The sequence below is a fragment of the Phyllostomus discolor genome, chromosome 1, assembly GCF_004126475.2.
Source record: "Phyllostomus discolor isolate MPI-MPIP mPhyDis1 chromosome 1, mPhyDis1.pri.v3, whole genome shotgun sequence".
NCBI classification, from domain to species: Eukaryota; Metazoa; Chordata; class Mammalia; order Chiroptera; family Phyllostomidae; genus Phyllostomus; species Phyllostomus discolor.
This window is the reverse complement of record NC_040903.2, coordinates 181,948,921-181,972,623: the sequence shown is the minus strand read 5'-3', so window position 1 is coordinate 181,972,623 and position 23,703 is coordinate 181,948,921. Positions and strand designations below refer to the sequence as shown.

General features: G+C 40.5%; 1 protein-coding gene across 1 annotated transcript in view; it reads left to right on the top strand.

Moving 5' to 3' along the window:
* GCH1 (GTP cyclohydrolase 1) overlaps window positions 1–23,703 on the top strand; it is a 42,128-nt gene that overhangs the window by 2,610 nt on the left and 15,815 nt on the right. Inside the window, exon 2 of the mRNA XM_028507259.2 lies at window positions 23,245–23,354. Coding sequence (XP_028363060.1) covers window positions 23,245–23,354 — 110 coding nt within the window. The remainder of the gene's footprint in view (window positions 1–23,244; window positions 23,355–23,703) is intronic.

Genomic DNA, 23,703 nt, shown 5'->3' with positions numbered 1-23,703 from the left:
GTCCACAGACCATTTAAGAATTATTAGTAGCCATTAACTGAATACTTTCTGTGCTCTAAGTGCTTCATGTGGATGATCTTGGTTAATTTCAATTTTAAGACAACACTGTTCTTTTATACCCGTGACAGGGAAACTGAGGCACAGAGTTTGATAGGTTCATGTTAGGGCTGGTGATTGAATCCAGGCAGCCCAAAGGCAGAACTCTTAGCCACTTCCTTATGTTGCTACTTAGATATATCAGGGTATCTTATCCTTTCAAACTGTGAGTTGCCACCTAATAGTTGGGTTATCAGCACCAAAAAAAAAAGGTGGAGTAGAAGGGAGAAGATCAGTCTATCCCATGTAGCAAGGGTAGATGTTTCGAGGAAATTCTGTGGAGGTTTATAGGTAACTTTTTCTGGTGTGTACTGACCCAATGTAAAATGTATTTCTTACCATAGGTTGTGATCAAAAGTTTGAAAGCCTCTACTTAGCGGATTACACTTAAGGATTTACTACTGATTTCTTAGAGGTACACGGTTAAAGAGAAGACAGAGGATGAGGATGTGCCGACCTTAAAGAAATAAACCTGAAATGGTGGGGGTGGAAGACTGGCATCAACCTGGGTGGGAGAGAGAAGGAGGGAGACCTTAGATCTGTGGGAGGTGGAGCAGAGAGTGAAGGGAAGACGGTCCTGCACAGTCACTGATTTTTCACCTCTCCAGAAGAGAGCGGATGCCAGTGACTGCACAGATTGTTTTGGACAGAAACAAATTTCTTTGAAACAACCACATTTCTGTGATTGTAAACAAGGTAACATATCTTTTTATATCAATTCTTGCTTAATAGTGTTGCCTGAGTGTTATAAAAAGTAAATAACTTGGCACTTTACATTTCCCAGGTTATTATTATTTTTTCAGTTCCTCCTGAGTGGGTTGATAGTAACTTCTGCTCTTCTGGGGAGCGTGTTGGTTCCCCCTGCACTGTAGCTTTCCTTCAAAGGTGCCTGGTGTGCCTTCCCTCACTGCCCACTGTGTGCTTGGTCATGGGGCTCACTGCTCTCCCAGTTACTCTTCACCACGGGGCTGTGGCGTGTGGGCTGGGAGGGAGGCTAGAAGAGGCAGTCACCTGCCCGGAAACTGGCTGTCCTTTGCATCTAGCATCACAGGGTGATCCTTGGATCAGCTTTTTTTTTTTTCCCTTTTTAGAGAATTTTTATGAGTTTATTTAAGCTGAATTAATGACAATTGCTAGGAAGCAAAATCTCAATGAATTGAGAAAATTCTCCAGAGAATGGCAGTTTTGAAGCTTATTTTATACATTAAAATCAAAGGAAGAGATATAAAGAGGGTTACATGAAACCCATTGGTAGGTTAAGGGATAGGACAAAGCAAAGTGAGGAAATCTCTGGGACTGGATAAAAAGTAAAATGGAGAAACATATACAAGGGGGGACCCAAATAACCTAAAAATTATTTATAAAAAATTGTGTATTTGTTTATTCTTACATGCTTAAACTTCAGTCACCTTCAAAGTACTCTCCATTTGATGCAACACACCTATTGAGACTCTTTTTCCACTGTTCAAAATAGTTTTTGAACTTGTCAATTTTGATGCCTTTTAGTGTTTCTGCCATTTTTTGTTTCACCTCTTCCACATTGGAAAAATGTTTCCCTTTGAGCATTTTTTCATCCAGGGAAACAAAAGAAAACGTCACTCAGGGGGCAAGTTCTGTGAACAGGGAGGGTGGGATACAGGGGTCATACTGCTTTTGGTCAAAAACTGCCTAACACTCAGCACATTGTAAGCAGGTATGCTCGTAAGTCACCCACTGTGAAATGAGCAAATATGTTGAGTCTTAAAAAAAAAAAAACTTGCTAAAGCTGAATGCAGCCTCTCACAACAATGCCAGCTGGTACACTGATACAGATGGGTTCCTAAAATACTCACCTAGTGGGGAAAGCCTGTACTATAAGGGATAGTATCTTCTGCCCACCAGAAGATAGTTCCGGTGTTTTTTTGTTGTTGTTTTTTGCCCACCCCCCCTTGTACTCTTTTACATTGGTGGGTACAGGATAGTTAACAATGAACATTCACATCACATGGAGGTGGGGTGTGGGGAACACAGTAACAATGAGGGGCTCTGTGGTCTGTGCTCTGGTGCAGTGGGTGTGCCCTGACAGGCCCGGAAAAAATTACTCTGATTTTTCAAAACTATGTTAACCTTAGGGGTAAGAAAACAATAGACTAGCTTTAGGTAAAGACTCACATTGGCCTTTGTCAAGGAAGCTGCAGGCATACAATATGATTACCTGCCTTGACCCATTTTTAATTAGGAATAATTGTTTCAGACCATCCTATGAGGTTGTTTTCTATCTCGGGGTTTCTAAGGCCCACCATGCAGGCCTCCCCTGAGCTTGTCAGGCTTAGTGTGTGGCCCCCTCTTATCCGTACTTCCCCTTTTGGTTGTAAAGCAGTCTGAAGGATGCATTAATGACCTACCTTTTGGTTTCCCATGGGTCTAGGAAGGCTCTTTCCTAGGAAATCTTACTGTCATCATTTGTCTTGCTGAAATGGTGGTCCATCGGGGATGTGGTACAACCACAACCTTGGATGGAAGTCAAGGGTGAATTTTTCTCAAAAGGCAAAGGTAGGTAAAATGGGAGGCATTCATGGACCAGCTCATCTTACTCTTTTGCTGTTCCATTGCAGCTTATTTTTATTTTTAAATTTTTTAAAGATTTTATTTATTTATTTATTTTTAGAAAGAGGGGAAGGGAGGGAGAAAGAGAGGGAGAGAAACATCAATGTGTAGTTGCCTCTCATGTGGCCTGCAACATAGGCGTGTGCCCTGACTGGGAATCGAACTGGTAACCCTTTGGTTTGCAGCCCATGCTCAATCCATTGAGCCACACCAGCCAAGGCCCACTGCAGTTTAGCCTTTCACCTACCTGTTTTAGTAGGCATTGGTGATTACCCAAATCCAGTACTTATTAGAAGCTGCAAAATAATGACTTCGTTCTTTAATTCTTTCTGAATTTATTAACTGGGGTTCTATAAAGAAGGTATATGGGAATTCTTTAGGCTTTCTTTCCAAGGATTTGATAAGTTTAAAACTATTTAAAATAAAGTTTAAAATATGTAAGGTTTTATATTTTTAATACTAATTCTGTAGGAAAGATCTACCTAATTTTGACCCAATCTAGAAGCCATAAAATAAAATTATTGTAACTTTCACTATATATAAAAACAGAGTTTTCATGTGTCAAATACCAACAAAAATGAAGTCAAGGGACAAACCAGGAGGAAATATTTCCACTCATATAGTGCACAACAGGGTGCTAAAAAGATGCTGGAAGTCAATGTGAGAGAAAGGCCCAAACCACCATTGAAACATTGGCAAGACAGATTAACAGTTCACGGGAAAGGAAATATGAAGGACTCAAACACAGAAAGATGCTTGACCTTACTGTCAATTAGAAACACACACAGACCACCCCAAGCTACATTTTTTCCTTTTTTTTTTAGATTGGCAAAAGCCCAGAAATTTGATACTGCATTAAGTTATTAGAGTTACAGGGAAACAAATATCGCTGTTGAGAGTGTAACTATCTTCATGGAGGATTATTTGGCAGCGTCCGTCTGATACAAACGGATATTTCCTACTTGAAAAGCCTGCCTCTGGGAATTTATCTTATGTAGATACTTGCCTCCATGAAATGATGTATGCTCGAGGTTAGTTACTGCAGCCTTGAATGGAGGCAACCTAAATGTCTAGTTCCTTAGAATGAGGAGCTACACACACTTTGTAGGGTAGGGAGGTGGGTGCACGCAGACAAATATTTCCATTGGCCTTAAGAGGATACACAGTTACATGTCACTAGGAATATGAACTGGGCAGATGGCAGACAAAGAGAAGGAGCAAGACTTTCCACAGTATTTTCAGTTTTTGATTTTTGAAGTACGTGCATGTATTTCCAAATAGAAAAATCAATAGTGTTTTGACAAAGTTGTTTCAAATCTAGGAGTAAAAGAAATACAACTCATCCTAATAGTGAGCCAACAAGAACAACCTGGTTACTGAAAATCCTTACCCTGAAATTGGAGAAAAATAGGTCGGCAACATTCCTATGTTCTCAAAGTTGATCATCATTGTGATCTTTAGTGCATATAGGAGCCTGAGTTTGTGTGTGATCTTGCCACTTGATAATCTGTATAGTTACTGGCATGTCTCTAAACTTGATTGTCATTTTCCCCTTTTGTGAAGAGTGGTAACACTTGCTTTGCCTGGACTCTTACAAGAAATAAGAAGGCATACAAAAAATCACCTGCTGCTTGATATATTCCTTTCTTTAGTGAGAAAGAACTGTGGGATCGGATTAATTGGGAAGTGTTTTAAGGATGTGGGACACTTTGGAGCCTGAGCTACCATGTAGAAAGTCCAGTTACTCTGAGGGTGCCATGCTGGGAAGAAGCTCTACCACATGGAGAAGCCACATGTGGGTGTTCTGGCTGATTGCCGTAGCTGAGGTTCCACCCGACAGGTGGCATCAAGCTCTAGACGTGTGAGTAAAGACTCCTCCAGGTGATTCCAGTCCACAGCTGACTTGTTGTCCCCACTGAGGGCCCAGACACTGTGGAATAGAGGCCAGGCATATATATGCCCTGTGCCGTGTGTGAATTCCTGACAGGACAGAGTACAAGGACATCATAAAACAGTTGTACACCACTAAACTCTGAGGTGTTTTGTTATGCACTGAAAGCAACTAGACAGATTTTCAAATATGGATGGTTGGGATTTACATGTGCACAGAGGAAAAGGGAGTGACTTAAACAGGCCAAGAGATGGCATGATGGTTTAAGGCTAGAGATTTAGATTTGTGAGTTATAAAGCTGACAGTGAAGCCAGGAGTGAGAGGAGGAGGTAGGAGGCCTAAGCTCCAGGAAATGTCTGCATTCAGACAGTAAGAAGAGAGAGAAGAAGCAGCAGAGACAGCCCCAGGGGGTATGAGATGCAGGAGGTCCAAGGGTGTAAGTGTTGGCAAAATTGATTTTAAAAGAGACAAAGAACAAGAGGAAGAGGTATGAGATAGTAGACTTGAGCCAGAATGCCTGGCTTCAGATCCTGTTACAGCTGTGCCTCAATGGCCTCATCTGTAAAATGGGGACGTTAATGGTACAGTACCTATCCATCTTATAGGGTTATTGTGAGGATTAAATGAATTCATACACATAAAGTGCTAAGAGAAATTCCCAGCATGTATGAAGTGCTATAGATATTTGTACGTGTCAGCAGTGAGTACTAGATCTGACTTGAAGGTGATGTTAGTAGTTTCAATAGCTTAAAGTGGCCACAAGTCAGATTGTAGGCCGTTAGGGAGTGATTTAACAAATTATAGGACACAAAATTTTTCAGGTATTTTTCCTGTCTGGATCAAGTGAGTTCCCCCTTGGTGTGTTTTAAGGTGGCGACATGCTGGGTGCCGGTTAACAAAAGCCTTAGGTGTCAGAGAGAAGAGTGTGGGAACCACGTGTCTGGGAAGGCAGGCCAGGTTGTACACATGTGACCTCATGTGGTCCTCCTGTCAACCTGGAGTTCATTCACACTTGAATGAGGTGGAAACTGAGGAGGCTCAGGTTAACTCACTTGCCGGATGTCACGGCGCAGAACTCAGGCGTGTGTGACCAGCATCCCTGTTCCGACAGGGATCGTGCCCCCTCAGGTTTTAGGTGCCTGTGTTAGACTTTCATGTGAAGAACCAAGTAATATGTAAGAATCATAAGACATAGGAATTTTGCTTTTCTTTTTAAATTCTAGCAAAGAGAAAGCCAAGTAGTTTAATTTTGAGGCATTTCTTCATATCCTTACTTAAAGATATTTCACAAAGTTTTTGATCAGAGGAATTCATGGATGATTGCAAAACAATTTAGCTAAATTGCATTCAGTTGTAAGGTAGATTAATAACTTACAAACCTTTCCCATACTCTTTTGAGGGAGATAATTGAAAACCAAAATTTTATATGTTTTGTCTAAGTACATATAATTAGGTTGTGGTCATTTATACTTTATAAATGAAAATCTGTTTTAATGATTTTACTGTTTGGAAACTTCAGTTCCATTTTAAATATGTTTTTAGGACTTGTACTTTTTGTTAATGCAGTTATAAATTCTTATTATTTCCCTTCATTTAAAGTAATGTTACCTTTAACTACAGTTGTAGATATATTTCAGAGATACACATTTATTTTAACTCTTGAACAATTAGGCAAACATAATACAACATAATTAAGTTCCATCAGTGCTAACATATCTGAATTGTGTTCCCTACTGTGTATTTGCAACTGTGTCAAAGTGCACATAGAGGAAAGTTGTATATTCTTCATTAGCTTTTTGTTGTGGCAAAATGCATGTAACAGGAAATTTACCATTTTTAAATGGTTTATTGTCATCAAGTACATTCACATTGTTGTGCAACCATCACCACTATCCATCTCCAGAAAGGTTTTCATCATCTTGGGCCGAAACTCATTAACCAATAACACCCTATTCCCCTTTCCTCCTAGCCCTAGGTGTCCATGGTTCTACTCTCCGTGTACATTTGACGATTCTAGGTACCTCATATGAGTGGAAATGTGCCATATTTGTCCTTCATGACTGGCTTATTTCACTTAGCTTAATGTCTTCAAGGTTTCATTTTGAAATTAGAAGAGACCTGTTTGGTCCTTGTAGAGACCATAATTCATTCTTTAGAATGTTGCATATGTATGACCCTCACCCAAAGATATGTTTATTGATTTGAGAGGAAGAAATATCGGTGTGAGAGAGAAATATCAGTTGGTTGCCTCCCATACATACCCCAACCAGGTTCAAACTTGCAACCTAGATATGTGCTGTGACTGGGAATCAGACCTACAACCTTTTGGGGTATGAGACGCTCCAACCAACTGCCCCACATAGCTGGGTCAAATGTTGTATATTCTTAAATTTACATCTATTGTATTTTTATTTCCTTATTTTAAGAAATCCTTAGAAATGAAGATGTACTAACTGTGTGTGTGTTTATCAAACACCAGCTCTGTGAGTGACCCTGTGCCAGCTATTAAAGGGGAAACAAAGCCCAAAAGCCCCTTGGCCAGGTCTTGGCCTTCAAGGAGCCTGTGGTCTGTGCTAGCAGGGACCAGAAGTCTCTGTCAGAGAGACTTGAAACCAAAGATGACTATGGAAGAGGTAGATTTTGAGCTGAACGTAGAAGGGAAAAAAATTTTTTTTAACAGAAATAGTCCATGTTGGTTTAGAGAAGATTATGGTCTAAGTGTTCTGGAATAAAAAGAATACATTAATATTCATAGTTGTCTGTATCATAAAATTAAAATTAAATGGAGCTTTCAAAAGCAATTAGGTTTATTTTAAACTTTTTAAAGATCAGCATGGAAGGCATTAGGGCTGGCTTCTTTCTCTGATGCTTTAAAGCCCCTTCTGGCCAGTTAGCCTTTCTAATGAACTTTAATTGAACACACATTGCCACTTGGCTGAGCGGTCTGGGCCCTTGTTTCATCTGAGAGTCTTTTTCTTCTTAATCCCCTTGGTTACTCTTGCTCTAAATCTTAACTCTTGTACTTCGAGCATCTTTAAACTATCTTATCTTCTTTTGTTCTGCCTCTTAATCACCTCTCCCCTAAAGACAGTGACTTCTCGACTGGCTGCCTTGCCTCCTAGCTTCTCCTGCTTCAATCCTTGGTGCCAATCTGATTTTACTAAAATTGAGTAGTTCACTTTCTTTGAAAACACTTGACTGAGTTTTTCTCGTCTTTCCTCACTGTGGCTGTGAAGTTTTATTATGTTCCAGCCCCTTGCCTGCCTTTTTTTCCTGTTTTCCCACCACCATCTCCTCACTGGGGCAGTTTAGTACTTTAGTGCATGGTGTCTTGAAACACCACTGTCTCATCCCCACACTGGAGCTGCAGGCCAAAGCAGAAGTCCTACCTGAGGCTGTTCTGCAATATTTGGTCTTCATTATCTGCTCTCTTCCTCTAATCTTTCTGTGCTTTTTTGGGGGGGGGGTGGTTTAGGTTGCTAACCTTGAGAGAATCCTCCCTCCCCCAACTCCTCAACAGGCACTGCCTATCTAGAGTTCTGTGAACAGGTTTAGGTGAGGAAATTGGCTCTTCATAGGTTCTGGTCCATATGCTGTTTAAGTGAAGAACTCTTCCAAGAGCACATGGCTCTTGCCATGAGGCCTGATGTGTTTTATGTACATGTATTAGTTTTTATTCTAACTGGGAATCAGAGCCCAGTTCAACAGAAGCCATTGGCAAATGCCCCAAACAATGCATTCCTCCCTGAAATAGCTTAAAATACAATGATACCTAGAGTATAGTTTATGCACTTGTAGTAAGATGTTTATGTGCAGCGTTGAAGGCACTGAGTGCTGGACTTCAACTGAGAGGCTGTAAACTCAGTGAGGACCTTGCTGAACTCGATTACTTTCAGGTAGAGCTGCTGTAGCTTATACCTCTTTAACTGACCGCCCGTTCAAAATACAAGTGCCTCTGTGAGGGCACAGGTAACCATGGAGGTGTGCCACTCTGAATGCCCACCAGAAACAATTTGCCTTTCAGCCACAAGTAGTTAGCTGGTAGCTTCCAGCCGTCAGTAATTTCAGGACTTGCCTCAGTGGAAGCCATGCTAATCCATACTGTTTTTTCCTCCATTTTAATATTACCTCTTTCTTTCTATTTCCCTTTGACCACAATGCATGGAGCTTTTTGAAGGTGGGGTCCTTTACAAGTGAAGCAGCTTAGAAAAAGGGTGATGCAAGTCTTTCAGCTTCACATTTGGTGTGTTAGGAATTCTGTTCACTGATATAATTCTGAGGTCCATTTGGTGTTTCTTAAACTATGTTAGTGTGTCAACAAAGACTCATCCTGATATAATGGGAAGAACAACTAGTCCGGACTAGTCACAGCATCCCCGCTAACTAGTTTATGACTCTGGACAAGTGACTTCAAGACCTTTAGGGAGCTGGTCTATGGGGAGAGGCAGTTGGACTAGGAGTTGGATTTTCATGCTGAGGTCCCCAGTGAGGGCAGGCCAGGCAGTGTTGTCTCATTGCTTGTGCTGTAGACCTTCAGCAGCTCGAAGGTGAGGTCCTAGCGAGGACCTCTGACTTTTTTCCTTGACAAGAGGTGCTGCTTTCCTTTGAAACACTCAAGCCACGCTAGGTTTCTATGGCAACAGGTTTCTTGTTTTTCTGGCGATGCAGATTTTTGAAAAGGTTCTTCATTTGTATGCCCTTTAGGGTCTGTGGTCTTTGAACCCATGGCCCCTTTGATTAGACAAAGCCTTTATTTAGAGATTTTCCCCTCAGAAATATGGTAGACACATCTACTAGAAGAAAACGCAGGTGCTGGTCATACCGGCATATGAGGGTTAGTGTGTTAATAAGGCCTCATCTCAACTAGAAGAGCTGTTGGGTTAGATGGTAGAACAGTAATACCAAGAAAACAAATATTCTTTGTTAGGATCATGACATTTTACTTCACTTTTACTTTCTATTATGTAAATTTTAAAAAATATTTTATTTACTTATTTTTAGAGAGAAGGGAAGGGAGGGAGAAAGAGAGGGAGAGAAACATCAATCTGTGGTTGCCTCTCACGTGGTTCCCACTGGGGACTTGGCCTGCAACCCAGGCATGTGCCCTGACTAGGAATCGAACCAGTGACCCTGTGGTTCTCAGCCTGTGCTCAATTCACTGAGCTATGCCAGCCAGGGCTCTATTATGTAAAATTTTCAAACACAAATATAGATATTATGTAATAGGCAGCTATATACTTACTACTTAGATTCAAAATGAACATTTTGCCATTTTGGCATATTCTATTCTTTTACTGAGAACAAATCAGAAACATGTATTCAGAGGTGAAATACCACCCTGGGAAGGGTTTTTCTTAACCCCTACACTATGCTTAGGAAAAATTAACTATTGATTCCTTCAAATCATTTAATACCTAATCTATATTCCTTCTCCAGTTTCCTAAATGGTTTTTTTTTTTACTCATGATTTGTTCCAACCAGGACCCACTCAGGGCCCATCATTTGCACATTATTGTTAGATTTTAACTTAGCAGAGTCCCTGCTGCCTTCCCTCTCCTCCGCTTCATGACACTAATTACCCGAGATCACTGGTTGTCCTTTAAGATGATTCACCTCTGGGATTTGTCTGGTTGTTTTCTTCTTGTTTCCATTTAACTTGTTTCTCTATCGCTCATATTCCTAGAATTGGAAATTAGGTCTAAAGACTTAATTAAATTCAGGGGAAACATTTTTAGCAGGAATGCTATTTTCTTGATGCTGTATCACAACCAGAAGGCAGAAAACGCTTGGATGTTGAAGATTTAGAGACTCGGGTTTGTTTGAGAGGCAATTCTTGACTGGTTTCCTAGAATAAATTTCTATAGAGAAGCTCCTTCTTTAAAAAAGACCTTTTTATTAGTTTGAAGATTTAATGGGATTCTTTTTTCCTTTGAAACCGTTCCAGTTTGTTCTCCAAAAGTAAATGTCAAAGTAGCATTACCCTACTTAAGTTTTCCTCATATAAACCAAATAAATAGTTGACAAAACAGTGTTTTGCGACTGATGAACAGCAACTCTGGGCCGTAGCAGCCTCTGGCTATTCTTTCTGTCTGCTCTCCTGAGCCCTCTCCTCTCTTAACCCCTACCTTTCTAACTAATTGTACTTTTGTTTCAACAAGCCAGATTTCCTCTCTTTGTCTCCTCTGCTGTCATTGACTCGAGGCCTCCCCAGCCCCTGGCTGACTGCAACTGCAGGAACTCCAGCGCCCTCCTTCGGGCTCTCCCCTTCCGTCCATTCTTGGGCAGGCTGGCGGGATCCGGGCTCTGATCTGGAAGTCAGAGGACAGGGGTCAAAATTCCGCTCTTGCAGTAACTAGGTGACTTTTCCTCAGGAGAACTTAATGTTTTCAAACGGAGCATCAGTTTCCTCACCTGCAAAATGGGGGTAACTGTCTTGACTAATGCAGAGTGTGGCGGGGCTTGAAAGAGGTCATGAACTAAAGGTAACGTTAAATTTGAAAAATGCTGTAAAATAGAAGGGAATCCGCTTTCTGCCTGATGTTTCCCACTTCTGTATTTCATCTCACATGGTATCTCTCTTCCTCATCTCCCCTAGAAAACCCTTTCTTCCTCTCCTCCTATTCATCCTTAAGGGCTGGGCCAAATCTTTATCTTCAATAGAGCCATTTCGGTTCTCCTAGCCTGTAAATTTTCCTTTGTATAAACTATTGCTTTTGTAGTTTAGGTTCTAGTCATTCTCCAAATATTTTTACACATAAGCCTCTTATTTCCTAAGACCTTAAGTTTCTTGACGTCACAGTTTGATATATTTGTGTCCACCTCAGAAACTAGTACAGGAACTCTTATGGAAACTTGATCATGTTATCCTTGAAGCTGATTTCTAGTGAGTTGGCTGTAGGACCCAACTGGTTGGGTTTTCTAGGCTTCAATGGCTTTTCTAGGATGTGGGTACAACCTTTTTTTTAATTTAAAATTCCTGTATTTCCTTACAAGAGGAGCATATATTATAAAGAAAAAATTTATTGATTGATTTGAGAGACAGAGACATACATTGATTGTATTCAGTGGTTGATTCTTATATGTGCCCTGACAGGGGATTGAACTTGCAACCTTGGTGTATCAGGACAATGCTCTAACCAACTAAGCTACCCAGCCGGGGCACAAGAAGAGTGTTTTAAACAGATTTTACAGGTGTCAATCAACTCTTGTTCAGATTGAGCACACATCAAGTCTAGCATTTTGGTAGTGTTATTTGGAAGTGAACTTTTACATATTAATAACAAATGTCAAGATACTACACAAATCACCTACATGGATTTTATTCGTCTTATTTTTGAATTGTTTATAAACATTTTCTACATAATCCAACATACAACAAATGATACATCTTTTCCTTTCAATTTGCATGCAATAGGAAAACAAATTATATATATGTAATATATATGTATATATATATATATAAACAAAGTTTAACTAATAGACACTAGACAGGCTGCAAGTTTAAGTAAATAGGTAAGAAATTATCTAATAAAAATAATCAATTTATTTAGCATCGATCACTTTCATAACCAAGTATTATTCTGATCAATAAAATTTGCTGCTGACCTTGCCTGTGTCCGCTGGGAGCCAGGGATTCACCGTGCACCCGGCATTCCGTGAGACACACCACAAACCCAGGGAGCGGACTTGGGTGGAGCTAGACAGCCAGGCTTGGACGGGGGCTGCAGCTTCTGGCTCTGCTCTTACCCACGAAGATTTATTCAAATCAAATAACTGCTGTAACACCTTCAAGTGCCACCTCCCACTGTACTCCCAAGTCCAGCAAATGCCACCACCAAGGCCAGTGGTGGTGCTCTGCAGTCAACAGCCAGTCTCTTCATGATCTTAGTCTCTTTCCACATCTCTACTGTAAAGAGATTTGGGCCAGCAAATGTCTATACTTCTTCATCTTCCAAATCCAATTGAAATGGCCTCAAGATGTCCAGTGTAACAAGGGAAAAGACAGGTCTTCATTGAATGTGCTAGTTCCACCACTAATTTTATGAACACAGAAAATGTCAAGGATCCCAAATTTGGTTGCTTGGAAGAGCAGGGCAGGGTTGGACTAGATGGTAAAAGCCATACCAAATCTGCTGGAGTTTCATGTACAAGATGAAGAGAAATGCATCCAAAACTAGCTCAGAGACAATTTTCTTAAATGTGGCTTAAGTATGGGCACATAAAATCAATACATTTTATGTTGTCTAGAGATGAAGGATGGGATTTGGAAGAGTCAGTTTTCATTTGGTTCATTAAAATTAAAAGGCCACGAAACAGGTAATGTAAAAAGCTTTCCAGGGTTCTATTTATATGGACATTAGGAGGAACTTCCAGGTGTTTCTGTAAATCCTCAGTGTATTGTTTTCACAGCACTAATTTAATGCCCATGTAACTCTAGATAAAGTTTTACGATATTAAGCTATCACTGTTCTCTTGGGAACTGAACTCTTCTTTCCTTTGAGGCTCTGGATTTGACATTGAATTTGACTTTTTCTGTAGTAACTGATGTGTGCCAGGGCGATGAAGGATTGCAATCTACCCCAAATCCAAGCCTAATGAGTAGATTTTGCTTATATACTCATCACCTATTCTTATTCAACCAAAGCACCAGATTTATTTAGCTAAACTAATTCCAAAGAGTAGAAATATATTGACTTCAACGAATTTCAAAACGCTTTTTATTTCTGCGTATGTTAGTACTTTTTACAGTTTAAAAAGTGATCTGTTTTGAAGGTAAAATGGACAAATCTTAAAACTCAAAAGGCAAATATGAATGTGAAGGAGTCAAAACTATACATCGTATTTGGGAAGTGAAGACTGCAAGCTTACCTACATTTAATTTATAAAAACGTTTATACTCATTCTGTACATACTTAAAAAACACTGTGAAGGAAGGGAAACAAAATAAACATGAAACTACATCAAACTAAAAAGTTTTTGCACAGCAAAGGAAACCATCAACAAAATGAAAAGATAGTCCACTGAATGGGAGACTGTATCTGCCAGTGATACATCTGATAAGGCGTTAATACCAAAATTTATAAAGAACTTATTCAACTCCACACCAAAAATCCAATTTAAAAATGGACACAGGACCTAAATAGACACTTCTCCAAAGAGGGCATAAGGTGGCCCCTACACATATGAAAAGATGCCCCGTCGCAAATCATTAGAGAAATGCAAAATGAAACTACAGTAAGGCATCCCCTCACACCCTGCTGGTGTGGCTCAGTGGACTGAGCGCTGGCCTGCGAACCAAAGGGTTGCGGGTCAGGTTCCTGGTTGGGGACACATAAAAGGCAACCACACATTGTTGTTTCTCTTCCTCTCTTTCTCCCTCCCTTCCCCTTTCTCTAAAAATAAATAAATAAAATCTTTTTTTAAAAAAAGGTATTGCCTCACACCTGTCAGAAAGGCTATCATCAATAAATCAACCAACAACAAGCATTAGTAAGGATATGGAGAAAAGGGAGCCCTTGTGTACTGCTGGTGGGGATGCAGATTGATGCAGCCACTGTGGAAGGCAGTATAGAAGTACCTCAAAAAATCAAAAATGGAACTGCCTTAATGTAGTGATTAAGCTTCTGGAAATAGGTGTATCAGAAGCCTGATGGCAGCAAGAGATGATGATGATGATGATGATGATGATGATTCAGCCATTCCTTTTTATTTATGTTTGTGTTCAAGGTATATCAATTCCATAATATGAGAAGCTACTATGATTCAAAGCACAAATATACAAACAATATACAGTCTGAAATAGATGTACAGCATTCAGGTATGAAATAAAGGGAATGTTCATCGGCACACAGAACAGCTTGAGACCCATTGGGTATGGTGATCCTGGTTATGTTCCTAAAGATGGGAAAAAAACAACTTTCGTTATCAAGACTGCTGTGGCCATGGAACATCTAAGCATAGTGTGTGACCATGTGAACAAAAGACTTTAGGGAGTATCTATTTTTAAAAAGATTCTGTGCACTGAGGCAGTTGTGAAAAGATTTACTTTCCAGAATCCAGCCCACATTAGGCTTAGGATCAGGTTCTAACTATCTAAAAATACTGACCAATAACAAAGTGTACCAAATGTGGCTGTTCTGATGCATAGGGTTTTTTTGTTGTTGTTTTGTTTTTTGAGCTTCAAATCCCTGACTTCCCCCTCTCTTTTTTCTATAATTTTTAATTGAATTGATCAGGTGACATTAGTTAATAAAATTATGGGTTTCAGGTGTATACACGTATATTTACACCATTGCTCGCTTTGCCGTACTACTCCCCATCCTGGTTGTTCACAATTACCAATGCAGAAAAACACTTGCCAAGTAGGGGCTACAACTTTCTTTCTTTTTAATGCTTTTTCCCCCTTTATTTTTATTGTTGACACTATTACAAATGCCCCCTCTTTCCCTCCCCCTCTTTCTGGCAAAGGTCCTCCTTCCTTTACTTTTCACGGGCTCCTTTCTGCTGCCTGCCCTAGGGAAGGTTGACTCCAGCTTCTTCCCCTTGTGTCCCCTGTTGTCACCCCCACCCCCAACCTATGCAGACCTCATAGTACTGTGCACAAATTGTCACCCTCTGATTTGGTGACTGTAGGGAGGGTTTATGGTGAGGAATTATATTGCCCACTGTTTAACCCTGCTAAGCAGCCAAATAGGGCCAATTGGGGTCCATTTCCAATGCTCAATTCTCTCTCTGGAACCTACACTGCCATCCTGATTGGTCATCAGAATTGCTTGGGTTTTTAAAGGCCATAGTCCAGGGTTCACCCCCAGTGAATCAGACTTTCTCAGGGTGGCTTCGGAACCTATAGTTTCCAAAGTCCCTAAGGTTGGCCATATTGGGAGCCACTGCTCTACAAGATCATCCTTCTAGCATAATCACTTTCCACTAACGATGGCAGCTGGCACACCCCATTGGCAGGTATTCATCAGAGAGAATTACAGACGGGCTCGTAATATTAATCTGTGTGGAATCTCATGGCATAAGTGAATGTAGAATGATAAGGGGTGAGCCCATTAAAGGCTTCTGAAGCAAATGCATAATCTATCAGATTGGTGTGTTCTTTCTTTAGGACTGTTGTGAACCAGACCTTGTTACCACCATCTGTTCTGTAAATTCCATTTTCAGTTTCACAGCTGGATTGTGAAAGATATACAGAATTATCCAATTAAAAAACTAAATTTGGCAAGTATGCGTGGGTTTTTTTTTAAATGGTTCCTTGAATATACACTTTGTTTCCTTCCTTAGATAGCCTTCTAAGGCTCTAATTCTGGTCTACCACAAATTTTCAGAGTAGTAAACTGAGACTAGAATGAGAGTCCTTCAGCAGACTTCAGTTTTCTCATCAGATACATCTGAACAGTTTAAAACAGGTGTTTTTCCCTACCTCAGTATGGAAGCTGCTAGCTGTTGGGATGCACATCTCAAAGGCTGACCAGTGAGGGCGGGTGGGTAACTGCTGAAATTTGGTATTGATTTCTAATACCCCAGGTTGTGCAAGCCAGGAACATGGGAGTTCTGTTAAACTCTGTTTCCAAAACCATCCAGTTACCTTGAGGACCCTCTAGCCCAGGTCACAGTCTGTACACAGCTCGAATGAAAACGCAGGTCCCTGAACTGTTAACCCATCCTCCTGTACTTCTCCGTTCTACTTCTTGTGCCATTGTGCATGAGGTTCCCTGAGAGCCGGGTAAGTAATAGTGCCTGGGTAGAGCGATTGTATGTGCTTCTATTTTTTCATTTCTGTATTTCATTATCTTATAAATAAACTACAATGAACATTACTGTTGTAATCAGGGAAAAGCCTTATTTAATAACTATAACTTCATATGCAAAACCTTGTCCCTCACCAATAGACATCACCTCAATGACAAGGCCAGCGGAGGATGGGAGTAGCTCACTAGTATTGTATCTGCGGAATGAAACGTGCCTATCACTACATCCAGAGGGCAGCCAGTACATTTATTTCAATAGTCTGAGCTATAGATTTTTTCTAGCTTTATTGAGATATAATTGTCGTGCAGCATTAAGTTTAAAGTGTACAATCTGTTGATTTGATACACTTAATATATTGCAAAATGATTACCATCATAGCATTAGCTAACACCTTTATTGCATTATATAAGTACCATTCCTCTTTGTTGTGAAAACATTTCAGTTCTACTCTCAGCAATTTTTAAGTATGTAATACAATATTGCTAGCTATAATTAAAAGGCTGTGCATTAAATCCCCAGAATTTATTCATCTTCTAACTGTAAGTTTGTGTTCTTTGACCATCTGCCCATCTCCCCCATCCTCCCAGCCCCTTGTAACCACCACTCTGCTCTGTTTCTATGAGTTGGCTTTTTTAGAGTCTGCACATTAGTGAGATCATGCAATCTTTCACTGTCTGGCTTACCTGTTTCACTTAGCATAATACCCTCAAGGGTCATCCATGTTGTATCACCTACATTTTAATTATTTAAAAGCAACACAGGAATTTATTTGCTAAGGACGGCAGGAATAGAAATTTCCAAAATAACCAATTTTTTACCTTCTTTGCAATGCACTGGATCTTTCCTACTGACACACTTGCGGTTTACGAAGCAAGTTCGTGGAGCACGTCAAAGCCGCGCCGCGGCGCTGCCTCCTTCAGCAGAAGGTGGGAACAGTTGTCTGAACGCATCTGAGTTGCTGTCGTTATGTTAGTCTGTGGAATGTTTAGTGCAGCTAGTCTGTGGGTTCATGCTTATTTGGGCCAAGTTTCACAAACGTTAGCTTTGTCTTAAGTGCAAAAAGTATTGGAAGTGATAACAAGAAGTAAACCCTCATGATGGAAATGAAAGCAGAGATAGCGATTTTCCTCCTTCTTTTAATTGGCTTTAACATTGCCGTTGCTCTTACTCCTAGGAAAAAATTTTTCCACACAGGAGGTTGAAAGCAAAAAGTTTTAACGCCATCCTCAGGGCAGAAGATGGTGTTGTATTTGCAGACTGTTTATTTAGCGGGGTTTCTGAGGCAGTTTGCGGGCCTGCAAGAAGCAGGCTGTGACCGCCCAGTGTCATCCCCCACAGCCCCTGTCCTTCTGTGCAAAGGCAGCCCAGGTTCTTTTTTCTTAGGAAAAAAGGGAAAACGCCAGCATGGGTATATCCGCAATGAAAATTTTTAATTAATGAAAAGTCTCAAATATGCAAGAAAAAGTATAAAGAACTAGTTTAATCAACATTTATCCAGTTTTAACAAATCTTAATATTTTGCTATATTGCTTAAAAAATACAGCTCCTGTTACCCTCCACCCACAGAGTTAACCACTATCCCAAATTTGATAGCTAGCTCTCATGTTTACTTTATTTTTTAATTTTCTTGAAGATTTTATTTATTTATTTTCAGAAAGGAAAGGGAGGGAGACAGAGAGAGAGAGAGAAACATCAATGTGCGGTTGCTGGGGGCCGTGGCCTGCAACCCAGGCATGTGCCCTGACTGGGAATCAAACCTGGGACACTTTGGTTCGCAGCCTGCGCTCAATCCACTGAGCTATGGCAGCCAGGGCTCATGCTTACTTTAATACTTATATGTATGTGTTTGTCCACAAACAACGTGCAGTATTGTTTCCACTTCATTTAAATGGGTTGTACTGTATATACCTGCTACTGCTTCTCACACATGCTCTTTTCATTAGACATTGTTTCAGAAGACTGTAAGTGCAGCTCCGATTCACTCACTTTCACTGTTGGTTTGTATTTTATTGTGTGACTCTGCCTAAATGGTGTAATCATTTTTCTGATGCACATTTAAAGTCCTGATATTTGCTATTATCCATAATGCTGCAATAAGAATTTCTTATGTTCTCTTGGCCACATGAGTTTGTTTGGAGTCCCTTATTTGAATCTATTTTAAGGAAGTAATCACAGGGTAAAGACTGACACATTGATTGGATAAAATGGAAGATCTATGTTTAACTCTAGCTCTGTACATGACGTACAGGACGCTGTGTGGAAACTCCAAAGCCTTAAGCTGCAATGCTTTCTTCCAAGGTTGGAGGAAATTAGCACATAGAACAGTGGCACCAAGAGGAGGGATGAAATAAGTTCCGGATGCTGGTAGACGTGGCTCTCGTGTTGGGTTTGGGCCGGTGATTCAGACCTTTCTCCAGTAAATTGGGGTGGGTTTATCTTTATTAGCAACTTGAGATGACTTAATTTTAGCCAAGAGCAAAGAGACTTGATGTCTTTTTAGGTCTTGCTTTCTGTGTCTTGTTCTCTCTTAATTCTAAAACCAGCAGGGAAACCTGTTCTCTTTTTCCTCCCCCTGAAGCTGGATGCCTGTTCAATGTCAATGTCCCAACTGTTTTCCCATTGTGTTTCAACACCGCCCTTCCAGGAAGAAGCAGCAGGCGTGAAATCCTGGTTCACTTGGAGATCTCTAATGTCTCCTGCTGATCACAAACAGCCCAGACAGTGCCAATTCCTATGACCACTCATTCAAAAGAGACTCCGTTAGACACAATTCTCCTTTTGTGGGGAATACCCCAGAATTTCCGTTTACCTAATCCCCACTCTAGCACAAACCTGTCTCTCAATATATATTGTTTGAGCAGGAGCATTTTAAAGGTGTGAAGATTCTATGTGGCAGCCCAAACCATGAAACATGTCAAAACAGGGTCCCTCAAAGTGTGGTTCCTGAACCAGGGGCATTAGCACCTTCTGGGGACTTGTTAGAAATGCAAATTCTCAGGCCCAGCCAGACCTACTCAATCAGATGCTCTGTGGATGGGGTCCAGTGACTTGGGTTTTAACAAGCCCACTGGGGGAGTCTGAGAACCCATGCGTCAGACGGTGTGTGAACAGGTGCTGGGTGGTCACACCTGGGCCTGCCATACTGCGCTGTCAGGAAGGATCTGGGTACCTGAGAGAGGGCTGCCAAGCAGGGCCATTTGGTGTCATTAACAAGAATGGCACACTTTTATGCTATGTGCATGTGTGTGGCATTGTTATAGACAGACTTTAAACTTTTGGAGTCTACTTTGGTTTTCTTTATGGGTTATAACCTACAGTAGGAAATAGAATGCCATAAATCCTTGTCTCCAAGGTTACCTTCTTGATGCTGATAACAGGCAGGAAATTAAAACAATCTGTGATAGTGTTTTGTTCTTATTAGTCACAGATGGTAGCTTTCAGATATGTTGAAGCAAAACATAAATATAGCAGGGAAACTTTATTATTGTTGAAGAAAAATGATTTGGCTAGGTCAAGTTTATAGTCTGGGTTCATTGTAATGAAATGGGATATAGGCAACATCAGTGTTCCATTGCCACACAGAGCATTAAGACACACGAGGGTCACTAGTTTTGTTGTGTTGTGTCTAATTTTAAGTATGCAACAACGTTTACATTATTTCAGTCAAAACTATGACAAATTATATTTGAAGACATCTCACTTCCATCCATATCTCTTTCTTCCTGTTCTGTTAGTCCTGTATGGGTACTGGGTGCTTTTAAATTTTTATTGGGTTTTTAATGTATTCTTTTAGTGTTTATTTTGAAGATAACCCTATGTATGTGTATATGTTCCTATCTTCCCCCTTTCCACTCTCTTTACACAAAAATGCATAATATGCTGTTTTTTAAAAAACTTTTGAAAGTTCTATTAAGTATAACTTAACTTCAATAAAATGCACTAACTTGGTGTACAATTTGAGTTTTGACAGATGCATACAGTTGAATAGCCATCAGTGCAGTGACAGTATAGATTTTTTCCCATCACCCAAAAAAAGTCATATTACTCTCTTGTAGCCAATCCTCTGTCCCACCATTCTTGTCCCTGGTAAACCATCTGTCTGCTTGCCAGCACTGTGTTTGCCTTTCCTAGAATCTCACACATTGTTTTTCTCTGGGTGTGTATGTGGCTGTTTCACTGAGTTGGAGATTCAGCCATGTTAGTGCATATATTGGTAGTTATTCTGAGTAGTGCTCCATTGTTTATACATTCTAGTTGATAAATATTGCCTATTTTTGTTTTTATTTTGAAATTGTTTGTTTTGGGGGAGGGTACAGAGAAGAAGGAAACTTGATTCAGTGCAAAACAGCTCAACTGTAATGCCACACGGCTGTAGACCAGCCCTGGGGCCAGGCCCTGTGTGGGATAGAGGGCTCTGCTGTGCTCCTCCGTGGTCTGCCCTGTTGGGCTCCACTCTCCTGGACAAAATGATTTTAGATTTAGTGAATAATTACATAGTACAGAGAACTTCCATATACTTGTTCCCAGCTTTCTTTAATGTTATCAACACTTTAGAAATTAATATTGGCACAAATACTATTGCCTAAACTACGGAGTTTATTAGGATATTAGTTTCTTCATTGCATTTAGTTGTCATGTCAGTCTCCTTTAACCTACGACAGCTCCTCAGTCTTCCCACATGTTGTTTGAAGAGTACTTATTTGGGTATTTTATAGAATGTCTCTCCGTCTGTCTGGTGACTAGACTGCAGGTACAGATTTTGGGGGAGAATATCACAGAGGTGGTGTGCCCTTCTCATTATATCAGGAGCTACACGGTATCAAATATGTCCTATTACTGGTGAGATTAACCTTGATTACAATGTTAGGAAACTGTTTGCCAGGTTTCGCCACTGTAAAGCTACTATTTTCCCTTTACTGCAGTCTGCTTTTTAAACGCAAGTCATTTCTTTTTAACTTCTGATGTACATGGGGTGCACCAGGCACATAATTTAGCAAAAGCCCCAATCTTAATTGTAATCATAATAGTAACTACCACTTGCCTGCATAGTGCTAAACACGTGGATTAACTCATTTAATCCTTAGAGCACATTTTCGTGCCCACTTTGCAGCTGAGAAAACTGAGGTACAGAGTGCCTTGCCCAAGATAGTGATAGAGCGGGTTGCTAGTTTAGCCTAACTCCAGGGCCCACTGTTAACATGGGCCATGCGGTTGTTGTCAGAGCTTAGAATGGGGGCGTTCTCACTCATTGCCAGAGAAAATAAATGAGTACTTCCTATTCTTGACATTTCTTTTGTTCTTTAAGAAATAGTTTTGTTTGTTTTTACTTTTAAGAAGATTCCTCGTGTAACTAAGATTTTAGTAAGCTATGCGTGGTAATAATATTTACATGGAAATCTTGGAGAAATTGGGGAAACCCTGGTGAGCAATAAGGATCTATCTTTAGACTTCTTTCAGAAATGTGACTGAAGGTTAGGGCAGAGTATTTAGAACAGAAAACTGCTTATGGAGAAGGAGTGTTTACCTAAAGAAAGGCACAGTGACTTCTCCTCGCTGAATTTTATCAGCTGCTCTTAACAGGGGCGTCGTGTTGGTCTGTGTGTGTCTAAATCCCACTATGGCCCTGGCTGGTGTGGCTCAGTGGATTGAGTGCCAGCGTGCAAACCAAAGGATCTCTGGTTCAATTCCCGGTCAGGGCACATGCTGGGTTGCTGGCCAGGTCCTCGGTTAGAGGCCCGTGAGAGGCAACCAGTCCATGCATATCTCACACGTTGATGTTTCTCTCCCTCTCTTTCTCTCTCCCTTCCCCTCTCTCTAAAAATAAATAATAAATAAAATCATAAAAAAATAAACCCAAGCACGTTCACTTTGTTGACCACACTAATGACATTCCTACTATACAAATGTGTCCCTGAATAGCCTGACTCAAGGGATGCTAACTGTGGCTAAATGATGACTCAACATCTGTGTGCCTCCATTCTAGCGGTGATGGGGCCGCTGAAGTCCTGGCTGTGTGGGTGAACATGTGCACATCTTCCCTGTGACTCAGTCTGTAGCCCACCATTCTGAGGGGAAATCGCTGTAGGTGGCTGCAAAGCTCCACTCAGCTCCTCTCTTGTCTCATCATACTACCTAGTCCTTGAAATCACACAGGTAGGTATCTTGGATGTATCCAGTCTCCCAAGCTATCCAGATATCAACGCAGTTTTTAAAAATAAAGCTGTTTTGAGGGTTTGTTTCTAAATGCCTGTCTTATGTCTGGCTACGTGTGCCCGAGTCCACAGAGTAAACAAAACACTGCTTATCACCCGAGGCCAACCTGGATGGACACGGACAAAAACCCTGTAGCATCTCTTTCCTCAGGAAGGCAGGCAGACAGCTATTCCCAAAGCGCCTCATGCTTGCACGCCGTAACTAGAAATGTTGTGGGAGTATAAAATTATTTGGGGGATTAAAGCAGAGGTGAAGTTTTAGGTGTCTGGATCTGGCCTCAGAAGGCTCAGGGTTTTTATTTATTGATTTATTTCTTGGGTACGGTTTTCTATACACCCATTAGAGAGAAAGTGGTAGCTACAAGAAAAGGTAGGGGAGTGAAAGAAAGGCTATCATTTTTAGCACCAGAAGTGACCCCTCTTTTCTTTTGCTGTGCCTGATTTCTCCTTCCCTCCCTCTCTCAGGCTGTGAGTGTATTTGTAACCCTGCATTTTTATGTGACACTGTATCATCAGGACTTTTTCCATCATTTTAAAAAATGACTTAGCTAATTGGATGGGAAAAAAATAACAACTTTTAATTTGCATTCCCTTAATATTTTGGTTAGGATTAACAGGATTGTCAGTTTATTTACCCATACAGATTGTTAGTTTTTATCTTTTCATAGAACTGGCAGTGTTACTAAAGCAAGCCTCTGATTTCAGATGTCCTAAATGATGCTATATTCGATGAAGACCACGATGAGATGGTGATCGTGAAGGACATAGACATGTTTTCCATGTGTGAACACCATCTAGTTCCATTTGTTGGAAAGGTAAGGTTTTCTCTGTTGTTTCCCGATGTTAAAAGGCACAACAAAAGTTTTAAAATTAGGATAATTATATTTAAAATTATTCCCTAATCCCAAATATTCCAGATATGTAGAATTACGCATCAACCTTTACCCTTCATCAACCTGCCTCATCTAATAGTTTAAAATTAGCAAAATAAAACCAAAGTACCTGAAGGCCCCCAAGGCAAGCCTATCATTGCAAATGCCATGTTAATAGGTTAAGTAATAAGATTGAAGTCTCTTTTTTTCTGGGTAGCTGCTGCAGGCTCTGAAGACCTTTGTCCTTTATTTTGGCTGAATGTTTGATCCAACAGAGACATTTGTATAATGT